Here is a 25,792-nt window from a genome sequence, read left to right as displayed (position 1 = left end):
GAGACTATCTTCAGAAGAGTCTTCTGAGAATCATTGAAAAATGTGATATGCAATGTATATTATGAGAAAATGAAAGTGTTTTTGAACTTTGATGCATGTAAGCCTGTTGTAGGAGACCTCCAAAACAAAGTGAGGAACCTTTAAAATAGCATAAAAGGGGCACTTTAAACCTTCAGGATGGATGCTTCCGGTTTTCCTTTAATTTTTGCCTGTGATACCTGCACAAGACAGCAATTAATGGGTTTTACAGATGCTTTTGTTCAAAGTAGCCGTGTTTCCATTACCCTTCAAATTGCGCAAATTGAAATTGTGAATTGAAAATACGCCCAATGGCAACACGTCAATTTCGCAAAAACTCCCATATATCACAAAAAAGTTTTTACGCTCGCATGAGGTGGTTTTTCAGGCAATTCGAAAAAGAAATATTTCGCAAAACTGCAATAGAAACAGTTTTTGCGCATTTGCAGGTCACCTGACGTGGCTGATGCAGTATGTTTGGACAGAATACGAGACGGAGTTCTTTATTAAATTCATAAAAGACAAAAGAATTCTAAACCTCAAAGAAATGCCACAATCAAGACCTCGAAGCAGATATGAGGGAGATTTTTTTTTTTTTTTTTTGACATTTAGAAAATATCACAAACGTTTTGCGATAATCTGTGATGGAAACGTGCCTAGAGACAAACATTGCATACATTTTATCAGTTCATGCATTCCCTGGGAATTGAACCCATGGCCTTGGTGTTGCAAGTGCCATGCTCTACTGTTTGAGCTACAGGAACACTGCAGTGCATCTAAAGACATCTGTAAAGAACGTTTAGGCTATGCTCAGAATACAATACTAGCTTAGTGCTTAAGTATAGAATAATGTGCAGTATATACTCTATTATAGCAGGCCTATTGAGGGTACAGGCCAAATCCATCCCGTTTGAAAATCAAGACTATCCATCATTTTGATGGATGTATATTTTCGCCAGAGAAGTCATTGTTCTACAAAATCTAGTAATCTTTTTAAGGTGACTTCTGTTTTTTTCTTGGATTTAACTTTTTTTTTTTTTTAGGTTAAAATGTTTCTAATGACGAAACCTTTAAAAGCTATAAATACTGACATTTTATATAGTGATCAAATATTAAACTTTATTGTAGCACTGTTATCTCATTTATAGTAGTTTTTCCATTATATAAAAAAAATCCTCTCTCGACCCACATGCCTTAAAGGTTTTTTTCCTTTTTGTTGTTAAATAGCCCTGCTGTACAATATGCAACGATTAAAAAAAAAGGTATATGAAACAACTCATTATGCAACCATAAATGTTTCACACAGTAGTATGCTACATTATAATCACATAACCCCATTATATTTCATGTTTAGTTGTCAGTGAGATTGTCCAGTTATTCTTTCTTACTTAATTTGATCCTTTGAAAATTTGCACATACAGGCCTACTAAACGTTATTTATAATTCCATATGCATAAAATCTGTTGGGTATGGATAGGTCATTTGGCCATTATGTTTGGCCTCTGCCAGGTTAGAGTAAACATCTCGTTCATTAAGCTACTGGACTGAGGCCAGGCTATTTGTCTTCTGTGACAGTTTTCCCACTGGTTTAGGCAGGTGGTTCAGCTACCCTTACACAGCACATCTGCAAGTGAGATGGTATGTGATGCACTGTAGCAGTGGTGCTCTACAGTGAGAGAACATCTGTTTTTCCATAAAGCTTTTTTTATGATCAGTGTTGTAACATACTCTGTTATAACTTGTTAAAGGACTTTGTAATTAGACCTTTTAAAATTAGACCTTATCATCTTATCTTGATAAACTTTGCGGCCAGTGTCAGGCAGGAATATTTAGTGAACCAGTTATGCAACTCATGGTGATTTATACAGTAGCAGAACTGGTTATTTACATCATCCTCTGGGTTGTTACCACAAACCTTCTTGTTGAAGTTGTGCTTTAACCACAGTAACCGTAGAGAAGTACTAGTTCATTTTTGGATAAATGTTCAGTATGTTCTGTTCTCGTGTTCTTGTTTTGTTGTTGCCTAGAAAAAAAAAAAGATACAGTTTATTGAACACTGCAGACCTTATGTAGCCCCGGCCCTTTTAAGCGCTGCGCTCATTGTGTTCTGACTTCCGGTTTGTATTTCCTCAGCATGAAGGTAACATCTTACGATTTTATGAATGAACCACTCGTTTTAAAGACTTCCTGGTGACATTTGTTATGTCATCCTCTTCAAACATTACAATTCTCATGATAATATTTGTTAACTCTACAATAAGTAAATCCACTTCACCAGCTAATTACTATTCGACAGCAATGCTATAAAAATGAACAACTACTGCAAAAACGGAAGTTCAAAGACAAAATTCTAAAGATGGCTGCGCGCTTGTTCATTAGGTGCTGTCCCATTGGGAACCTGTAAATAAATAAATATTTTAGGCTATAATAATGAGTTTACTGCATTATTTAGACGTAAAACAATTCATGAAACACAACAGCTGATTTACAAAAATAAAATCTAATCGGAAACTTATCCGGAGCACACAATTCAATTTTTGGGTCAAATGCATAATGTAGTTTACACTTCCTTCACTGTGTCCCAGTGATATTTTATTGTGTTCGCTTTAACTAAGAGCTTTAACAAATGTTTTTTTTTTTTTTTTTTGATCAAAAATTATTTTAATATTCTAATAAGTAAGCTACATGTTTGAAACCAACAAAACCACTTCAACACAAAAAAATGTCATTCAAATATGGGGTCTGTAATATTTTGTAATGTTTTTGTTTTTGAAAGTCTCTTTTGCTCACTGTTTTCTATTGTAATATTTTTGAAATGTTTTTTTTTTCTGTGTTGGCAAAGCTGAATATTAATCCAGTTTTCAGTGTCACATGATCCTTCAGAAATCATTCTAATATGCAGTTTTGGTGCTCAAGAAACATTTCTTATTATTATCAATGTTGAAAAGAATTGTGCTGCTTTATATTTTTGTGGAAATCGTGAAACTTGCAGTATTTCTCAAGTTTATTTGATGAATAAAAAAAAGTTCAGAACATAAATTGTTTAAAATTATTTTAGTAAAAAAAAATATAAAAAACTTTTTCAAAACAATGTAAGTCTTTATTGTCACTTTTTATCAATGTAATGCATCCATGCTAAAATAAGTATTAATTTCTTACAAAAACAAAAATATTTAAGTGGACAATTTGTTTAATTGGAAAACCTTACCAACAACTTCCCAGTGTGACAACTAGCCCCGGTGCCCCTTGTAACACAAATATCCAGTTAGTAAATGTATGTCTATCTCATGTCCACCCGTTTCCCCTTCTCTTTCACTTCTCTCTCTTTTTCTTTCTCTCTGCTCTTACACTAACACAGAAAATGTGAGTGAAAATAGTGATACATCTTTGTACATAACACAGGGAAAGTTTTAGGCATGACTTTAGCCACATCCAAACAGGGCAAACCAGTTGTCCCAACCAGGGCATCAGTTTAAACATGGCGTTATGTGAATGAAAAGCGTGAGCTTACCATGAGATAACATCTGAGTCAAAAGGGTTTTGTGTTGATGAGCGATCTTTGATGAACTCGAGATTGTGAGAGAGAGCGATGCTGTTGGAAGCAGACACACGACACTGTGGCCCAGGGAAATCTGCATCCAGAGTAAGACCGATGTGGAATTTTAAAACGGAGATGATGTCAATAAAGCCATTACATTTTTCCATTAAACTCATTCTCCATCCTGTTAAACACATGCAGCCAGTGGGACTGAATCTACCGGCTCTGTCTCGTTGCAGCAGTTATAAACATATGCGTCCACCTTCACCAACTAGTTTGTCAAATAAACATCTTTCAAGTGCGTTTGAGCAGAACAGCTCTTAAAGATGCCCCGTCATATCTGTCACTGTTAGGTGTCTACTTGAATTGTAATGTTATGGCTGGCTGTCGTAAGTGTGTATGTGATTTGGTGACTCAAATGCATTAGCTGCTCTGTCACACCACTTCCCTTCAGTGGGGGAAACGGCACTTTCTGATTATTTAAATGGTATCTCACTCTAAAGCGTCACAGTGCCACTAGTGGGTGCTATTAATAATATAATAATATGCGTCAGTGTACATTGTTTTTTTTTTTTTTGTTGTTGTTTTTTTTGGCAAACTAGCAAATTTCAGGAATTAAAATGGATTCTTACAGTTACACTTTATGAGATTTAATGTTTCGTTTAGTCCAGAATATCAAGTAAAAACATGAGTGCTTGTTGTCTGGAGAGGAGATGTTAGTGGAATTGTTGTTAGTGGAAACCTGGCAGTGGCGGAAATGAGTCATTTGACAGATGCAGCATCTGGATGGGAGGGAGGAGAGAGCCGAGCCATGGGTTTATGTAAGATGAAGCTAATCCTTAGTGATTGGGATTATATAAAGTCTACATTCTCTCTCTCTCTCTCTCTCTCTCTCTCTCTCTCTCTCTCTCTCTCTCTCTCTCTCTCTCTCTCTCTCTCTCTCTCTCTCTCTCTCTCTCTCTCTCTCTCTCTCTCTCTCTCTCTCTCTCTCCCTCTCTCCCTCCCTCTTTCGTAGTCGCATCTGCTATTTCTCTCACCGCCTCTCCTCCTGCACTCTTTTTTTATTACTTGGATATACTGTAAGAAATACATTATCGACAAGAGATATTCTTAATAAGAAAGAATACAACAGGTTTTACATATAAATGCTGATGTTTTCCCCGTTTTTATTCGCCTGTTTAATCATACTGCTCAGTAGTTGGTGGATTCTGAGATTGATTTGAGATTACTTGATTACATGCATTAATTTTGTGTGCCATGAGGGGGCGATGGTCTTCATAAAGCTGACAACATGACCTTTTTCTCATGCTGTGAAATGTGATCAAGTCTTTTAGTGCCGTTGAGAGTGACATCTCGTGGGTGATTCATAAAAGCAACATATTACATAAGAATCTATACTGGCATCTGCCCACTATGCATCTGTACAGTAGCAGATGGTTTTATGAACAGATTATTGACAGAACAGCAATTGCTCCTAGTTTCAGCATATACACATTGGGGGCCAAAAGTCTGAGATCATTCTGAAAATATGAGATTTCAAAATTAATTTAAGTCTGGAAATGAACAGGACGTTAGAGTATTTTGAAACATTTATAATAAAGAAACATTGACATAAAATTAAGAATACATATTTCTTATCCTACACTTTGTCTGTCAATAATTAAAGATCCATGTAAAGTTAACAGAGAATAATACAGAACATTTACAATCAGCTTTGCATTTATTAATGTCCCCCTGTGGTGAAAATCAAGTTTTTCATTTTATTTGTCTATGTGGTGTTTTTAATATGCTTTAAGACAAACCATGTGCAAATTCATAAGTCAACACCATTGCTGAGTATTTTCTCTTTAAAGGTAACATGTCATGAAAATCTGACTTTTTCCATGTTTAAGTGCTATAATTGGGTCCCTGCTGCATCTACCAACCCAGAAAACGTGAAACTGTGTTTTGGTAAGCATTTCTCTGCAAGCATGTAAAAAAATAAGCCGATTAGATTTTGCTCCCCTTCTGACGTAGGAATGGGATCTTATTATAATATTACTATAACTTGCACACTGAGTCCGAAATTCGCGTCCGAAATTTTCGCACGTTAAAAAATAAATACGACCTCACGTTATGTCAATCACACTTGTACACTGCCTCCGAAACTTTCGTCCGTCAAAAAAAATTTAGCAATAATTTTGGCATCTGCATTTAAAAGCGAGATTGGCCTAAACGAACCGCACTCCACAGGTGACTTTCTTGGCTTTAAAATAAGAGTGATGAGGGCACACCTCATCGATGGAGGGAGATGACCTTGTCGAAGAGCTTCCACATACGTTTCCAATAAAGGAGATATTAATTTCCGTGTTTTGTTATTGTATCCGAAGCTTGTGTAAGGGATCAGCCATCTTCTGGAGGTGGGGTGCAGCAGCTCATTTGCATTTAAAGGGACACACACAAAAACTGAGTGTTTTTGCTCACACCCAAAAGGGGGCAAATTTGACAATCTATAATAAATGATCTGGGGGTATTTTGAGCTGAAATTTCACAGACACATTTTGGGGACACCATAGATTTATATTACGTCTTGTGAAAAGGGCCATAATATGTCACCTTTAAAACTGCAGTGAACCAAAGACAGTCTCAAAAACGCGGTTTGAAATCGCTGGTGTTTCTGACATCACAAACTACCTTGTAACCAATCACGTCAACGTGCCAGCAGGCTTTAGCATATCATTAACCGCAAACTAGCAGGGGAGTCTGAGAGAAGCCATTCATTCTTTGTGCATAGGGGTGTGCGACATGTATTGTCTATGATGATATTGTAATCAGTTTAAACGATGTGCGAGGCACTGCGAGCTGACATCGCATTTGTCACTCATTCTTTCACTGTGTGATGTTGTATGCAGTTATAGGAATGTCCCCAAATTAGTTTTTTCTTATATTTATATCATATTATGTAGTTATATTACAATATCACATGAGCAAGAGTGCCGTTTTCCTGTGCACAATTGCAAATGTGATATTGTTCATTTAACTGTTGTATAAAATAAATAAGTTAACATTGTGAGTTACATTTTAGACACAATATTGTCAAAATTGTTTGTTTTCCCTCTGTCGCCAACGAAAATTTCAAAATGAATCCGCTGCAGAGTCTCCATGCAACAGACAGAGATGATTTTTTTTTTTTTTGACTGAATTCTGCATTTTGAACGAATCAGTTTAACAATTCAATGACTCATCACTTGCTTCTTTCCTTAATGAATCAGCCATTTGAACAAATAGGTTGAGCTTTGTTTATGCAATTATAAATGCAAATCTGATGCCGCTTCTGTGTCACCTTTGCGCAGCAATTTTGATTTAATGATTTAATTTGACTGGTAACAGTGGTACTGTGTTATTATTCTAATAGAATTTAATTTGAATGTTAGATTTTGACATAAAAGGTGATTCATACATATAATAAGTTTAGAAAAATAAAAGTCCTTAATAAAAATGTTCATTTCTGTCACTGCTATGAACTGACCACTGCATAGAATATGAAAAATATGAATATCTTCGTAAGTCAGCTGCCAACAACAGGCCTAAACCAGCCATGGTACCAGCACAAAAACACACTCAGCAAAATATCTTCTAATTATTAACAAAACTTTGAAAATATCGAGATACATTTTTGTCAATATTGCACACTCCTAATGTACAGTATTAATTTTTATTTCTTCAGGTCTTAAAAATGTCTTAAAAATCCTTAAATTTGACTTTAAAAAGTGTGCAGCAACCCTGTATTACGATGTTATGATGAACTATATGCCCTTCTCCACTGACATTCTGAGTTCTTGAAAGCGTTTCTGATTATTGTTAGAAGGCAGACTGAGATGGCGAACGGGAACATAGTTTGTGTAACATTAGCAACACATTATTAGCTGTTTGATAACATAGTCAAGCAAAAGGCTAATCATATTAATTACCGTCATGTGTCCGACATTGTAAAGAGCGATACCATTGTGCAGCGTTTACCTCAATAAGTTGGCCGAGTGAATCTTTGAGCTGTGAGTGGAGTGGGGCTAATTAGGATATTCACATTAAAAAATATTTAAATATGTCATTTTGGTGATCAAAGATGAGTTTTAAGGGATAAAATTATTGACTACATGGGGACTTGCAAATTTTTAACCTTGATCATGTGAACTTTACTCAAACATTCAGAGTTTCTTGCCTCCATTGAAGCTCAAGATTCTTATAGATCATTCTCAAATCATGCTGGAGAACAGGTTTTTGATCAGGTTGTTAAAATGTTATTTTTACAGAAACCTGTGGAGTTAGGCTTGAGTGGACTGCTGCTGTCATTAAAGCAAAAGAGGAACAAACTACTAAGAAATTCCAAAAATCTTTTCTTTTTTTTATAAAATGTTTTTTTAATTCATAATTAATTTATGTGTGTTTTATATTCCTGAATTTCATTCAAAATTAAGAATAAAAAATGAAACCTTTTTTAAAAGTTTGGCAACACTTTATTTTCATGTGTCATTGTTGCATCTATTACATGTAGTTACTTTAGTAATAACTATAAATTATGCATAATTACATGCAACTAACCCTAAACCAAACCAAACCCTAATCCTAACCCTATAGTAAGTGCATGTAGTTACTCAGTACTTATATGTATAATTATAGTATAACAAAGACACTACAACCTTTGTAACCAAAGGTTTTCTATTTTAGTATACTGGTATTTTAAAATTACAATTATTCCTTAGCCTGGAAAACCAGACCTAAATCTGAAAGATTAATGGTCTGGCATCGACTAATGAAAATCGCCCAGCTCGAGGAGCGGCACCAAGCATGCATTTGAAAATCTCACTGCACGCAATTGGATAACACTACGACCAATCACAACAAGCCTCATACGCTTAGCTATCAGCGGAGCTAACTGGTAGATTAGACTCTTGCCTTATCCGGTCGGCAAAACAGCAAAAACGCCCTTCTTGCAAAGGAACGATTCGAGCGCCGTCTTCTGTTCCTCTTTTAGATAAAAAGCCAAGTCTAACTCGTTCATTGTAGCGGCCAAAGCCGTTTCAAACAACTGGTGTTCATCCATAACCATCTTGCAATGTTTACTAATGACTTCACGTCACAGCGCTGTCGTCATCTGTTTAGCTCGCCTCTGGCCCGCCTATATCAGATACCCCGATGTGATTGCTGCAGCTCGGATACAAGGGCATATTTAATGAGCATCATTACTCGACGCCAGAATAAACTCGCTGAGCAAATTCAACTTGTGCTCTCGCGAGAACTCTGGATTTCCAGGGTAATTATTCCTATGATGTTTCATTTGATCCTTCAGAAATCATCCTAATATGCTGATTTGTGTGCTTAAACATTTCTTATGTTGAAAACTTATTTGTTTTGTAAAAACCATGAATGAATAGAAGAATAGAACAGCATGTAAATAAAAATATTTTGTGACATAAATGCCACATTCTGAGAGTTCTGTAGTTTAATTTTCATGGACTTTTAGTTTGTTTCTCTTCAGTTTCCTGTTTCCTTTGTTCTAGTTTTCCACCAGTCGTTAGTTGTCATGGACATCCATTCAATCATCATACCTGTTCATTATTTAGTCATCATCACTGTGCATTTAAGTTCCTCTTTGTTCTCAGTTGAGTTGTCCAGTATTGCCGTTCCTACACGCTGTAACGTTGCCATTCGCCTGCTAATCATTTGTGGATTACCTGAGTTTGTTTTATTTAATAAATCTTTTGTTTTGGAAAATCTTTTGGCTCTTCATCATCATCATCATCATCATCTGGACTAAATTGTGACGCAATCATTGTCCAGCACTGAGTTGTCTTCGTCACCACCATCCCTGTCCATCACAGATCCTGCTTCCACACCGAGTCTTCCTCTCCTGCACGCTCCACCGAAGCCAGCCATTCCCTTGGCTCTGCCTCCACTGACTTTCTTCAGCCCATCAGCTCCTCGCCCCCCTCGGCTCCACTGGGCTCTCTCCTCCTACCGGCCTCACCTTGGTCAGTCATTGCCCCATCATCGCCACAGACTTCCGGGCTGTCTGCTGCGCTCAATCCCTCCACCCCCACGGCTCCGTCGTCCTTCTCCATCCCTGAGGTTCCACCAAGATCCTCACTCACATAGGTGTTGCCTCAGTCCTCTGGCCCTCTGACTCCGCCTTGGTCTCCCATTCCTTCAGCATCACCTGGGATTCTCGGTCCAACGGACTCCACCTGGGCCTTTACATCTCTAGGCATCATTGCTTTTGGTTGGGCTCAAAGGACCACCTTGGCTCCTCCCTCCATCACTGCCGCCGTGGGTCGCCTCCTTCATGGCCGTCTCCTGGGTCGGCCGTCCATTCCTCCCTGGATCCTATCACCATCAACTTCTCCATGAGTCCCCCCTTCGTCAACTCCTCCATGGTTCCTCCCATCATCTCCTCCATGGCTTCTTCCGCCTTCTGCTCTTTGTTCTCAGTTGAGTTATCCAGTATTGTTGTTCCTACATGCTGTTACTTTGCCATTTGACTGCTAAGTTTGTTTTATTTAATACATATTTTGTTTTGAGAAGCCGAAAATTGCCTGTCGAATATTATAGGTTGAATTTTTAAACAGAATCAATATTTTGCAAGTGAAATCTGAAAGGTGAATATGGATTATTGAATTTTATTCATGAAAACGTGTGTGAAATATTTTGAATTGAAATATTCACAGCTTAAATATACAACCATGTTGAATTTCAGCCCATAAAAATTCAAGCCCTAAAAATGCAATGCATTAAAATGCAAGCAATGCATATTTTTTCAAGTAGTGCAATTCAACAAGCCTTTTTTTTTCTCAAAAACATTTGTCATTATTTTACTTCCATATTTAAACCTTTAAATTCAAATATCCCAGAGTCCCTGGAAACCAGATTTTATTAATCCCTTTGGAGGTTTAAGCTCTGTTATCCTGCTGCTAACATACACTCTCCATGATCTCTTTATGTGATCTCTCGCTCTCTCTCTCTCCTTCCCTTTGGTGCATAACCGTTATTTTCCTCTCCGCAGTAGGAGCTGATAGCCCCCTCATTACGCACGGCAGGGGAACATCAACATGCTTTTTCCTTGCAGAGATTAACATGCAGTGCTGGTCATAAGCAATCAAATGAGCTGGTGTTGGCAGTCCACTACATGACCAGTCGTTCCCCTCCCTTTATCTTCTTTCTTGTCTTCTCTTCCCTTCTCGTACCTCCTCAGTGTGTATTTGTTGTTCTGTGTAACACAGTACTGCTCTACTAACCCAATTTGGCATAATCTTAGTGTTGTGCTGTAATGCACAGTGGGAGTGTTTGTGTAAGTGCTGTCTGGATCTCTCTGTGTGTGTGTGTGTGTGTGTGTGTGTGTGTGTGTGTGTGTGTGTGTGTGTGTGTGTGTGTGTGTGTGTGTGTGTGTGTGTGTGTGTGTGTGTGTGTGTGTGTGTGTGTGTGTGTGTGTGTGTGTCTGTGCACTCGTGTGTGCCTATTACGTAAATGCGATCATCATCTCTTGTAAGCCTGTCAGCCAGAAATAGACTGATGGAAAAATACAAAAGAAATAGTGGTGTGAAGGATGTGAAAGCGAGAAAATGGACTGGAAAGGCGATTAAATATAATGTGAAACTCTACCTGAACCTGACTGATGCTTAATATTCTCCATTTCCTTATGCCTTTAAAGTCAGCATGAAACAGAAGTTGTGGTAGTCATTTTTCTTCCCTATTGTGACGTTTATCCCTTTGTCCCACCCTTGTGCCAAGAGATAATGCTGCAAGAGGGAGGGGAAGTTAATTTGATTAAAGATTACGAGTATTTGAAGTAAAAAAAAATTATGTGCACGGATAAATCATTTATTATAAACACTGCAATATTCCATAAAAAATACTACAACATCTGCTTTGACAACAACATCAGACAGAGGTTACTTTGTTGACATATAAACTCCACATTTTGCTTTAGTTAATTATTGATAGTTCAGTGGCCTGTAGCACGAAGCTAGCTGAACAAACTCTGAGTTCCAGAGTAGGTTTAGAGTTGACAAATCCAGATAAATCCAACTTGGTTTAGATCAGGTTCAGCGGTCTCACAAAGTTCGGCTTAAATGTTCTCTGTCAATTCAGGTTTGATCCAGAGTTTGCGCTTAACTCTGAAGCGTGTGCACCTGAAAGTGTGACAGCCAATCACACGAAACATGGAGAGCGTCCGTTTGATTCACTTCTCGGAAGAGAGACAGCACAATTTATTTCTCTTCTGAAGGGTTAAGAGATCATTTTGAAAATTATAATGAAATTAAAAGCATTTACAAGGCAGGAATAAACACTGCTGCTTCAGTGAAAGTTTGAGAAGGCAGCTGAAAGAAAATATCTGACGTTTAAAAGCATTATATATAATGTAATATGTAATTATTATATACTATATACTATATTATAATTATATGAATATATTATATGAATTAAAAAAATATGAATGTTCTTAATTACAATTCATATAATATAAATATGATAAATAATTAGCAGTAAAAGTTGAGCAATTTTGTCTCTGTTTTTATTTATATATATATATATATATATATATATATATATATATATATATATATATACACTCACCTAAAGGATTATTAGGAACACCATACTAATACTGTGTTTGACCCCCTTTCGCCTTCAGAACTGCCTTAATTCTACGTGGCATTGATTCAACAAGGTGCTGAAAGCATTCTTTAGAAATGTTGGCCCATATTGATAGGATAGCATCTTGCAGTTGATGGAGATTTGTGGGATGCACATCCAGGGCATGAAGCTCCCGTTCCACCACATCCCAAAGATGCTCTATTGGGTTGAGATCTGGTGACTGTGGGGGCCATTTTAGTACAGTGAACTCATTGTCATGTTCAAGAAACCAATTTGAAATGATTCGAGCTTTGTGGCATGGTGCATTATCCTGCTGGAAGTAGCCATCAGAGGATGGGTACATGGTGGTCATAAAGGGATGGACATGGTCAGAAACAATGCTCAGGTAGGCCGTGGCATTTAAACGATGCCCAATTGGCACTAAGGGGCCTAAAGTGTGCCAAGAAAACATCCCCCACACCATTACACCACCACCACCAGCCTGCACAGTGGTAACAAGGCATGATGGATCCATGTTCTCATTCTGTTTACGCCAAATTCTGACTCTACCATCTGAATGTCTCAAAAGAAATCGAGACTCATCAGACCAGGCAACATTTTTCCAGTCTTCAACTGTCCAATTTTGGTGAGCTTGTGCAAATTGTAGCCTCTTTTTCCTATTTGTAGTGGAGATGAGTGGTACCCGGTGGGGTCTTCTGCTGTTGTAGCCCATCCGCCTCAAGGTTGTGCGTGTTGTGGCTTCACAAATGCTTTGCTGCATACCTCGGTTGTAACGAGTGGTTATTTCAGTCAAAGTTGCTCTTCTATCAGCTTGAATCAGTCGGCCCATTCTCCTCTGACCTCTAGCATCAAGAAGGCATTTTCGCCCACAGGACTGCCGCATACTGGATGTTTTTCCCTTTTCACACCATTCTTTGTAAACCCTAGAAATGGTTGTGCGTGAAAATCCCAGTAACTGAGCAGATTGTGAAATACTCAGACCGGCCCGTCTGGCACCAACAACCATGCCACGCTCAAAATTGCTTAAATCACCTTTCTTTCCCATTCTGACATTCAGTTTGGAGTTCAGGAGATTGTCTTGACCAGGACCACACCCCTAAATGCATTGAAGCAACTGCCATGTGATTGGTTGATTAGATAATTGCATTAATGAGAAATTGAACAGGTGTTCCTAATAATCCTTTAGGTGAGTGTGTGTGTATATATATATATATATATATATATATATATATATATATATATATATATATATATATATATATATATATATATATATATATATATATATATATATATATATAAACTGCAGCTGGAGATACAGGGGGAGTGGCTTTGTTGGCAAGTGTGCTCTGTGCAGTACAAATCTGTTTCTTATTTTATTAAATAATTATAAACAATCCTTTAAATAATTCATAATGAATTCAAATTGCATATAATAGCTAATTACATTTATTGATATCAGTAATCTGAGTAAATAATTCTTCCGCAAAGTAATATAGTTCATCAGCCTAGCCTTTGTTTACACTTTCCAAACAAAGTAGAAACTTGGCACATTAATATATGTGCAGTTACAGTTATATGTTTATCTATATTAACAATGGCTATAACATGGCCCATCCAATCAGATTCCAGAGTCTGTAATATTCGTTTTATAACATTTCTTTGCTGCATCAATTTTGTTTGACGTTGATTGATTCAGGAGTTTATGATGTTTGTGTCCCAGGGAGTGTGCAGAGCTAGAGCTGTGTGAGTGTAAAGCCTGTCATGGATATCAGTGCGCTCTTCAAACCTGAGAATTTTGAAGAGAGAATACATGTCACCAGTGTAACTGACATTCACTGACTTCCATAGTATGGAAAAAACAATACAGACACTCTTCAAAATATCTTCTTTTGTGTTCAGCCGGTGAACCATTATGAAGAACTGAAATAGTCGAACAGAGTGCAAATGTGACAATCTTTATTTTTCAGAATAGCAGAATATAGACTACTATAACAACCATAGTGTTGTATGGGAATGCTTAATGTGTTAATTTGAAGAAATGCTCTCTCAATAAATAACAACTTAGAAGAATGTTGGGTAACACTTTATTTTACAGTGTTCTTATTACTATAGTTATAACTATAACCTTTGCCTAATTGCATGCAACTAAACCAAACCTAATCCTGCCCTAACCATATAGTAAGCACATATAGTTAATTAAAAATACTCAGTACTTAAATGTCTAATTACCCAGTAACAAGGACACTTTAAAATAAAGAATGTTTTTGTAAAAATAGTTTTAGATTTTTTTGCACAACACTGATGTCACTGCTTTCAATTCCATTTACATCTTTTGATCTCATTTGTTTTCTTTAATTCTAGACATATAGCCTATACACACACTAATTGACCACACGCACACACCAACTGACTTATAAGATAGATAATAACAATATAGTTTGACAGACAGACATAATGAACCATAAGTTTTTATCAATCTAAACAGCAATAAAACTCGCTGCAAGGGAATTTTTACAGGATATGACTACGAGTCGTCCGTCTGATCTTTGCTTTCCATACTGTTTCAGTGTTATTGCGGTCTAATCCTCTTCAGCCATTTTTTTTTTATGCACATCCACAAAAACATGCTCTCTGTTCATAGGAGCCAAACTCAGCATGGAATGAGAATTACAGGGAAATTTCAATATGAACAGACAGAAACAAAGAGACTCAGGGGTAGGCTGTTTGAGACTGAGACCAAGGAGTTAAACCAATTAGAAATGGATGGAAAGAACAACGACTGGAGATTCGCTGTCATTTCGCTGCTGAGTATCATCAGATCTGAAGCCCCTTCTTTACTTAGCTTTGTGAATAAAAGGAAACAAAGCGGGCTTGTTTTTTCGTGCCTCTTCAGTTTCATTTCATAAATAGATTGATAAATAAAGGTTTGCAGTCTTTTCATCATTCTGATTTTCAGCTGGAGAGGAATAATGAACGTGCCTGCTCAAAAGCCGTAAGCCAGAACATTTGTTCTAGTCCAGCTGAAAATAACACATGAAAAAGAGCTAAGAAAAGAGAAAGCTCTTCTCATCAGTTTAATGAATATGCTGGTTTAAGCATCATGTCATTATAATCTCCTTCTTAAGATCCTACAGTCATTTTACAAACAATACACATTTTAATACTGATACTTGAGGTTTTCAACATTATCACTTTCACATCTGTGATTAAAATACATTCTTGAAAAATAATCTTAAGTCTAACATATGGAAGTGCACATCATTTACCTCCTTAATATGTCTTCCACTGTATGGTTGTCAAGATTTCCGGTACTTTGGCACCAAGTCTGTACTGAATTTTTAAAGTGTGATGCTAGCAGGATTTCTGCATTACTGGTAATAGAGTACTGGGTATATTTGGTACCCACTGATAGGCTACTGCTTTCAAATGCTCCTGTGTGTATCTCTGTAAGTGCTCTGTGAAGAGTTTCAAATGTTTCTTTTTATAACGTGTTTTTGAAGCTTTGAGCAATCACAGACATATCTGTTGAGCGTGTCAACGCAATGTCCAATCAGAGGTGTTTGTTACACCGTGTCTACACCGGACGCAAGAGACATGATGTGACACGTCAAAATCAAATAGAACCCAATATAATCAGTAAATGCTGTCTACACTAGATGCGGTGCGACACTACAAATTCCCGACAGTAAACTTATGCCCCATTCTATTTCTGATGTTCTTCAGGCGCTCACGCTAATTCTGACACGAAAACGTTCGCTTCGTCGAATCTAGTGTAGACAGCCGCAAGCTGCCCATAATAACTGTCACATGTAATAACTGTCACATCCGGTGTAGATGAGGTGTTTGTCAAAATCCGCTTTTGTTCAGTGCGCACTTTATGGTGTATGTCCACTACAGCGGTAATAATCACATATACGAGCGATTACAGTTGGAAAGAAGCAAGCTTTGTTTCTGAATGCCCTAAGTAAAGATATGCTGTCAATTTTATAAACTTTTGTTAACCCAGCCTGTATAATCACAGTGATAGCATCTAAACTGCAATATTTAACATACATGATATATCATCTGCACAGCCCTAATGTGTAAACAATATGATTTACGCACTAAATCCCGCATAAACTCTGGCACAATCTATATATTTTGGTAACACTTTACACTAAGGTTAATTTGTTAACATTAGTTAATGTATTAACTAACATGAACTAACCATGAGCAATACATGTGTTACTGTATTTGTTAATCTTTGTTAACTTTAGTTAATAAAAATACAGCTTCATTGTTTGTTCATGTTAGTTCACAGTGCATTAACTAATGATAACCAGATTTTAATAAAGTATTACTAAATGTTGACATTAATAATTAATAGGTTAAAGAATGTCAAAGATTAATAAATGCTTTATAAACGCAGTTCATTATTAGTTCATGCTAACTAATGTAGTTAACTAATGAACCTTATTGTAAAATGCTCAAGAAAGACGTCACTACCTGAACCTCACAGGGAATGGCTGCCGTCTGCGTTTTTCGCTTGATATTTGCATAAAGTCGGGAACTGCCTAAAGTCCCATTCACACTGCCTGCGCCATACAGTTACAAAGCGACATGATCCCATTCATTTTCAATGGAGAGCTGGCGACACAAGCGACAGTGACCATTGGCGACAGAATGTAGGTGACGCATGTTAAATGACATGAGTTCAGAAAATGTTCATGCAAATGAGCTCACAACTTTTTCTCTGGTCCGCTGTCAATCCCACAATTCATTGCGCGAGCCTGAAGCTCAACTTCCATAGGAAGGAATTGAAAACGCTTGCTATGCTTCACAGCAATGGACACTTGTGAATTCTTTCATTATTACCAACAAAGTATACACGATTTAAGAGATTTGTTACGCTGTGTAGACAGCTTTTTTGATTATAGCGGGAGTTTTTGAAGGAGTGTAGATCTCTGTGCAGGAGCTGAACATAGTCTAAGTGATTGACGGCTTCAGTGATTATAAAGGGAGTGCTCTTTGCAAGTTTTCTGTTTATTACATGTCACACATAGTTTGAATAAAAGTTTTGTTTTTCATGCTGCTCAGTACACTGCAAAGTTTCTGGATTTACAACTGATTGGCTGTGATATACAGCAACAGGCAGGATAAAACTGTTAAAAAAAATGTTAAAATAGATGTGCATTAAGCCTTAGAGTGTAAATGCAAACTAATAGACCTGCCACTTGTTCTATGTCTATGTGTTTCTTTGTCCTTCATTTTATTACTAATTTTTTTACTTGATCTTTTTATAAACAATGTTTACTTAAACATTCAAAGGCTACATGCTGATGCTGTTTACATGTATTATTTACTTATAATAATTATTATCATCATAAATTAAACTAATTTAATTCATATTTTTATTTTCAAATAGTTCAATAAAATAGTAAAATTGTTCCAACAGTTTAGTACCGAAATTTGTACGAGAAACTGTACAATTTTACTGGTATAGGTACCAACTACTGGAATTTTGGTACAGTGACAACCCTAATGTCTTTCATGGGGGGGAAAAAAGTCAATTTATTGGTTGTCTCATTTTTCTCGTGCTGTGTTGGACGTGAACTCTTTTATTACTGAGTCTAATTTACAAGCAGATGGAAATTCATTTGGCACAAATTACTGGTTAATGCTTTGTTGATTGGCAGTTGCCATTTACCACTTGTATCTCGTTTCGACAGTATCACTAGTCATGACAGATTGTATTTCTCTCAGATGGACACTTTACATCACAATAGAGCTGGCTGTAGTACAATAGCCCTGATTAAAGGGAGTGGATGGATTAATGGTGATTGACTGCGCTGGCCTGAGTTGCCCTGAATGTAAAAGCATAAGCCAGGGCCTGTGATGACTTGGGATTACAGAGTGCCTTCAGGTCTCTTCCAAACAATTACATAAACATGAACGTGTACTTCATGCACTATATGTGTACTATATTTTATTATTTTCTTTATTATCATATTTAGCAATGTATTGACTAATGTTTGCCATTTTGAGATGATTGGCTGGTAGTCACCCTGCTCTCTAGATATTAGCATCCATCTTGAAAAATCCCTTAGCTTTTCAAGGCTAAATGTTTTGTGGTATCTAAATCAAAGTGAAATTATTCTAAAATCGCAATTGTCTTTTTGTTTGTTTGTTTGTTTGTTTGTTTTAATTTCTCATGTAGGCAGAGGTGTAAAAAGTCACACAATGTACAAGCCCTGTTTAATATGCATTTTATTTCTTATCTTTTTCAGATGTGTCCTCAGTAAAGAAAACACACACGTGTAAGTATAGTTTTCATGTAAGTGTAAATTCCTGTGGCCACAGATGTTTCTGTAACATATTCTATTTGCATTTAAGACCAAATGCTCAGGGAAGCTGTTACAAAAAAATTTAAGTGAGGAGGAGACACCAAACTTCTCGAGCATTCAAGAAATTGAGAATGTTGACACCCACTTTGACATCCATCTCACTTCGGTTTAATCAGATTTTTTGGGTTAATGTGAGAAAGCATGCTTTGATCTTCAAGAATAGACAGATCAGATGACGGTGATAAATAAATGCTGGTTTAAAAAAGTGCTCTGCCACCAACGCCCATCACTTTTCAGTAAGGTTTTATTTCTGGGTAATTGTTGCACCTCCTATAAGATTGTTTTGAGATATAGCTGCTTCTTAAAGTTGTGATTACCAGTTTGTCAGTGGTGTAACTGATCTTTCTCACCTCCTCTCCCCCCACACCATGTTTACATGTACAATCTCTCTCTCTTTTACGCAACACACACACACACTCAAACACAAACACATATATGTTTGTATGTATATGTGTATACAATACAATTTTTTTTTTCATAAATTATAATTTATTGTATCTATATTAAAGGTGAAATATTATGCCCCTTTTCACAAGATGTAATCAGTGGCTGGCGGTGCATTTCACACCTAGGCCTTCAGTGGTGTCCTACCTGAATTAATCCACCTCTTAATATGCTTTTAATAGCGCACAGACTCTATATAATTGTTGTGAAATAATGCGGTGCGTTCGGAAAAGGCCGGGTAGAGAAACGAGTGAGCGAGTTTGGCTGGTGCGTTTGTGTACAGTTGTTTTGCGTTCCGATTAAAAAGTTCCGAAACGGAGCCTCCCGTGTCTGTCGTTCATCAGATGTTATAAAAGTATGTATGTTTGAAAAAAAAGAAAAGTTTTGATCAAAAATTTACAAGAAAAATTAAAAAGTTATTTTTTATTATACTCACCAAAATCCATCCTTATTTCCTTCCTCAAGAACTTCATTTACTCTGTTGTACAGGTTATCTGTGTGTTTCAGTCCCAACAACCTTTTCTATCGCCATCGAGGCTAATGCTGAAAGTTGAGTCTGTCGCGTCATATATCTGGCATAAGTTTTAATTCGCTTTATGGCTGAGAGTGTCTGCTCGGCAGAAGCAGTAAACAGGGACAGTCACCGCAAAACATGACGATGTGTTCAGCTGACCCATGCTCTCACACAGATTTTTGAACGAAATTAATGAGATCAGCGTGACTTTTGCCTTCAAAATCAGTCATGGCATACATTACAGTCAGTTAATTCTGTTTTTACCCGGACAGATCGAATAGTGTGCCGTGACTCTGCGTTGAGCTGGATAAGGCTGAATAAGGGATTTTTTCCCGCTAGGTTTGAACCTGCTGGGGGTCTAGGAGGGAGAGAAACATTAATATGTGGGTTGAAAAACTATTACATCTACAGGAATATATTTTAGTGTATGCAGTTCGCTACAGATGCGGTTAGCTAGCTCTGACTAGTAATAGTACACGTTCTGACCATCCAATCAAAAGACGTGAAAATGCAGACGTTATTGTACACCTGCTAGATGGCCCCGCTGCAGTCAAATCGAAATCTGATTGGCTGATTAAATCTGACTGATTATCTGATTGGTTAAAGCAACTGTTTCATTGCCATTCATTTTAAGCACTGTCGATTCTGAAGGCCTCAAGGCAGTTCCCTTTCTAACGGTCAGTCGTACTGCGTCTTGCTAGACGCTAGGGGAAAACTCCTTTCTCCGAAATACTGAAGCCTTTATAAAATAACGCAGTGCTACTGCACAGCCATACAGTACTGAGGCTTACTCACACGCTATTGGCTGGTCAGTGGGAACTGTACGAACCAATGGCAGAGCGGCATAACTGCGCGAACCAATCAGTGCGAAGCCTGCCGCCCCGGGGAAATTCAAGGGGGAATTCCAGGGGACTCCACCTGTATAAAAGACGCTCGATTGCCATGGATTCAGATTTATCTCCTTCAGCGACGATCTTCTGACCTCGCTGATCTTCTCTCTCGAAGCCTACGCCTTCTCGCCGAGTCATGCAGAGCCTGGAGCGGAACAGCGAGCGAGCCAGCAGCCGGCCTGATCCAGCAGCGAGCCAGCGGCCTGACTGATCAGTGCGCTCAATCGCCAGCGATCCCGCGAGCTGTCTTGCTGTCTCTCCTGTGCTCTCCGGCAAAACACCGGCGTATCCTTTTTTTTCTCTCCTTATCATAAAAGAGCAGCGGCGTTGTTTCAAATGCTGTGCCACACATGTGGCAAATGCAGAGTCTGCATGATGACGACAATCACGGCGAGTTTGTTGTCTGCCTGGTTAAGGCCCACGCTAACGCCGCTCTCGGGTCACCATGTCTTGGTCCGTACGGACAACACGACAGTGGTTTCCTACATAAACCGCCAAGACGGACTCAGGTCGAGACGGCTATACAAACTGGCCAGAGACCTCATCCTATGGGCGAGTGGCAACCTGCACTCTCTGAGCAACACATGTGCCAGGCAGACTGAACCAGGGAGCAGACATGCTGTCCAGGGGCCAGGTGTCCCCCGGAGAATGGACTCTCCATCTTCAAAAGGTTCAATTGATATGGAGTGTTTTCGGGAGGGCAGAGGTCGACCTCTTCGCCTCCGAAGACAACTGTCATTGCCCAACATTTTTCTCGAAGAGCAGAGATTGGCCCAGCCGTCTATTTTATGCTTTTCCTCAGGTCTTGCTCCTTCCCCAGGTCTTAAAGAGGATCAGGGGAAGGCAGACATGTAGTCCTACTAGTGGCCCCTCTTTGGCGGACCCAGCCTTGGTTCCCCGAGATGATTCAGCTGCTCACAGCAGCCCTGTGGCCAATTCCTCTGAGGAAAGACCTCCTTTCCCAGGCGAACAGGATGATCTGGCACCGCTGTGTGGAAACCATAGACTGTAAAAAAAAAAAAAAAAAAAAAATGGAAACATGTAGGTTAAGGGGTGGTAATATTATAATAAGATCCCCTTCCTACCTCAGAAGGGGAGCGAAATCTGATCATCTTATTTTTTTACATGCTTGCAGAGAAAGGCTTACCTAAACAAAGTTACCGGGTTGTCACTTTTCACGTTTTCTTGGTTGGTAGATGTACTGGAGACCCAATTATAGCACTTAAACACAGAAAAAGTCAGATTTTTTATGATATGTCACCTTTAATTAAATGTATATATTATTTATATTATTATTATTAGGGCCCAAGCTCTGAAAGGGCAAAGGCCCTATTGTTTTCAGAACATACACTTTTGACAACGATTTTGATTTTAAATGGTTTAATTCGTAAACCATAAATAAATTCTGTTCTTTTATTAACTGATGTGCTCTACATGCCCTTCATAAACTAATGTAGGTGTCAAAGGAAACAGGAGAGAGTCATTTCTTATATATTCATTTCATGCTGAAACGTTTTGCCTACATGACAGAAAAATGTTGGTCAAGGTGAAAAGAGCTGCTCAAAAAAATTATTGCACACTAGTGGGATGCTTCTGTGGTTTACCAACAGAGACTTCCTGTTTGTGCACTGAATGATTTGAAATCCCCTTTACTGGCTGAGATGTCCCTTATGTACTTTGAAAATACTGGAAGCAAAGTGTTATACTTAAGAAAAGTGTGAAAAACGTTAGAACGGGTTTATGCGCTGTACTATGCCCGAGCTTAGTTGCATATTGCATTCAGATGAATTTGGTGGTTCTTAAGAGATTTTGGTGTGAGATTGTCACTGTAGGCGTTTGCACATTTGTATTTGTACGTGTGCGTGTCTTGATTTTTGTGTTGGAGACACCAAGCAAACAAGCAGCAGCTGGGAGCATGTATTAGCATGTCTGTCCTGCTGAAGTTAAACCCAGCCCAGTGAGGGCTTGTGTTCAGGATTGCAGAGAGATGCATTTCTCCATGAGAGTCTCTCACACAACAGAACCCCATCCTCACACTGCTGTCATGCCCGTGAAACATGAGACCTGCAGAAGCAGTTCCAGCATCTCTATTTCAACTATTCAGTCCTCAGTTGGACAGCATGTGGAAGATGTTTCTAGAAGGAACATGATTTAGAGACTTGTGGTTCTCAAACTGTGGTCCATGCGGTGATTGAACTAGATTGAACTAAAATGAATTAATAAATAATTAAACAAACCAAACATCAATTCATGTTTTGTGTTCCGCAGAAGAAATCCATATTGGTTTGAAGTGTGAGTAAATGTGGACAGAATTTTCATTTTGGCTGAACTGTTGCTTTAAGGTCACATAGCCGGCATCTTTGAAACATGTTTACCTGATATGGTTAGCCAGCAGGTTCTTACCTACAGCTTCTGTGTTGCGTAATAGTGATTTTCACAACCGCAGAGATGGTTTTTCTCGATACTTGGTTCAGTTAGCTGTGTGGCTTCTTCTTTGAGCAGACCTTTTGGCGATAGTGGATTGAAGAGGGTGTTGTGTTGGGTCCAGGCCAGATCATTAGCATTCAGATGGCTACGTTCCCCTAAGATTCAGCCAGACCTGTATAAGGCTACATGCGCATGTGTTTGTACCCCCCACACACATATGGGTAGAATTTCAAATAAGCCAGTTATCCTGTAGGCAAACACATGCAATTTCAAATCAGTGCTGTCCTGCTGGTGGCTTTACGGAATATACAAATAAAATACAAATACATTTATTTAAAAAAAGTATTAATTATTAATATTATGTACAATTTTTTTTAACAATCTCATCAAAATTCTCTAGCTATTAAGCTATTATTTGAATAAATATACAGAACAGATAATACACGAAATATACAACATGCAAATACATTTATACTTTAAAAAACAGTTAATAATAATCTTAATAATGTACATACAATTAAATTAACCTTTTTTTGGAACAAAATGTTATCAAACATTTCTAACATATACATTACTTTTCAGGGGTCAGTAACATTCTTTCATGATTTTGAAAGAAGTCTCTTATGCTCACCAAATCAAAATTTATTTGATCAAAAATACAGTAAAAACAACAGTACTATCGTGAAATCTAATCGTTAAATTGTAATTTATTTCTGTGATGCAAAGCTAAAATTTCATTACTCCAGTCTTTAGTCACATGATCCTTCAGAAAAATCATTGTAATATGCTCAGTTGGTGCTCAAGAAATATTTCTTATTATCAATGTTGACGATAGTTGTGCCGCTTAATATTTTTGTGGAAACCATGATTACATTTTTTTAATTATTTGATGAAAAGAAAGTTCAAAAGAACAGCATTTATTTGAAATAGAAATCTTGTGTAAGATCATAAATGTCTTGACCTTTGATCTGTTTAATGCATCATGGCTGAATAAAATCATTTATTAAAAAATCTCTTACTGACCCCAAATTTTTAAACAGTAGTATATATTCTTACATTCAACATGGATTTTTTGCATTAAACATACATGCATTTTTAAATTACTGTACTTGCAGTAAGTTAGTTAAATCAACACAAGTCTGGGTAAATTGATAACTTTTGTCAATTTAAAAAGTGCCACAAAGCACCTCCAGGGTGAAAAGTCCACTCAAAACATTTATTCAGCACATTGTATATGTCTTTAGTTCATTTCTAGATAAGATCCTTGGTAATGTATAATGTGCTAAGTAATAATAGTGATGATGTATCGTTAAAAAAGCAATCATTAGTGATGGTGTGAGAAGGGCTACAGGTAACCGATGCCTCTAATGGAGGAAGGGAAAATGTTTAGGTCTGCTTTCATAATGTGAAGCGTTAACTACAGACCACTTCCTGCATACAATATAGTATCAGTAGAACACGTTGCAGAGCAGTGCAAGGTGAGCCAACACTAACCCTTTAAACCACATAGTCATCTAAAAACTTGCTCACTAATCACCTATTGGGTGACACAGCTGTCACTCCGGGGTTGAGGGGGCGGGAAGAAAGGGTTTTAGTCCTTATGTCACGGTCACATGGATTCTCATGCGGTAGAGACGAGAGGCAGAGGGAGGCACAGCAGCGTTACAGTCAGTCGGCAGCACAACGCTTGTGTTCAAACCTGCACATGCTCTTGAGGCAAGGCTGTTGACGGTCCTCTGCATGGCCACAGAGCCTCAGGATGTACTTAATGATCACAGCCATGAAAGGTAGGAGAGGGACTTACAAGTTGGGAAAATCCATGGAAATGTGTGTGTGTGTGTGCGTGCACTTGAGAGATTGAGTGCATGAGAAATATCTCTGAGCTGTTATGTTAATGTTTCTTTAATGTGTTGAGCTCTTAATGCCTCTTGCATGTATAATGTGGCTGTTTTGCTTCCAAAACATCTCATGGACTGTCCTGTGTGCTGTTTTGCATGTTCATTTACATGTTTTCTATTTTGAATTGCAAAGTGACTATTAGATCTTTTTTGATTTGTAGTAATGCGCATTGTGTGCGTTTGAGGGAACATCTCAGTTAATCTGAAACTGCAGTGAGCATAAGTTAATAAGTCAGTAAGTGTGTGGTGGGATGGGATGTGATACGATGGCGTCTTTCTGACAGCTCGTACATGGGCGGCCATGTTGGCTGTTTGGCACGGCATGGGAATGTTGCCATGCTGGATGATTGGGGAATGTTGTTCCACTGACCTATTTATGGTAGACTGCCATAGGAGCGCATGGATTTTTATTCCACCAACGGCTGTGTTTTACTTAATCCCCCCACCCCCACTCTGAATCACCGCGCGCATATACTCGCACACACATACACAGGCAATGCAAAGTCTTGCTGGCAGCTGTCATTATCTATTAGTGATAAGGTATAGGGCAGTGGAACATCTGTGTTAGCCTCCGCTGTTTCCTTTTCAAAGAGATTAGAGATTATTTCAGCACTTCAGATGTGTCCTCCTCCACTGTTTTCAGATCAGACAAAAATGTTTGGTTATCAATGATCTTTTTTGTCTGCGAAAAAGCTAGCGGTTGTTGCCAAAGCATCTCTTTTCCTTGCATGACCTGCTGACATCCTGACCAGAGGTTAATAAGATTAAAGAGTTTCATCCTGAGACTGACATGCCAGAACTGAAACTCACTTACACATAGAACCCCATGGCTTCATTTAGTGTCAATTAAGGTTAGCCATGAATGTTAATTTGTTGAATTTAAAGGGCTTGGTCACCGTTCAGTTTGTTCTTGGAGCAGATCATTTTTAAGTGTTTATTTTCAACCTAATTACAGATAATGACAATAATGAATGTATTAGGGTAATAAGAAAATAGAGACATAATGTCTATGTGTTTGTAAAAACCTTTCAAGTTTGAGGATGGTTCAG

General features: G+C 37.9%; 1 protein-coding gene across 2 annotated transcripts in view; it reads left to right on the top strand.

Moving 5' to 3' along the window:
* rorab (RAR-related orphan receptor A, paralog b) overlaps window positions 1–25,792 on the top strand; it is a 50,774-nt gene that overhangs the window by 10,808 nt on the left and 14,174 nt on the right. Inside the window, exon 2 of one of the 2 annotated variants that reach the window (XM_079867201.1) lies at window positions 18,454–18,483. In XM_079867201.1, coding sequence (XP_079723327.1) covers window positions 18,454–18,483 — 30 coding nt within the window. Of the gene's footprint in view, window positions 1–18,453; window positions 18,484–24,422; window positions 24,633–25,792 lie in introns of those variants that run through there. The other variant, XM_079867202.1, reaches the window with a different exon arrangement.

Source organism: Squalius cephalus, assembly GCF_949319135.1.
Source record: "Squalius cephalus genome assembly, chromosome: 3".
NCBI classification, from domain to species: domain Eukaryota; kingdom Metazoa; phylum Chordata; class Actinopteri; order Cypriniformes; family Leuciscidae; genus Squalius; species Squalius cephalus.
This window is presented reverse-complemented; position numbering and strand designations above follow the sequence as displayed.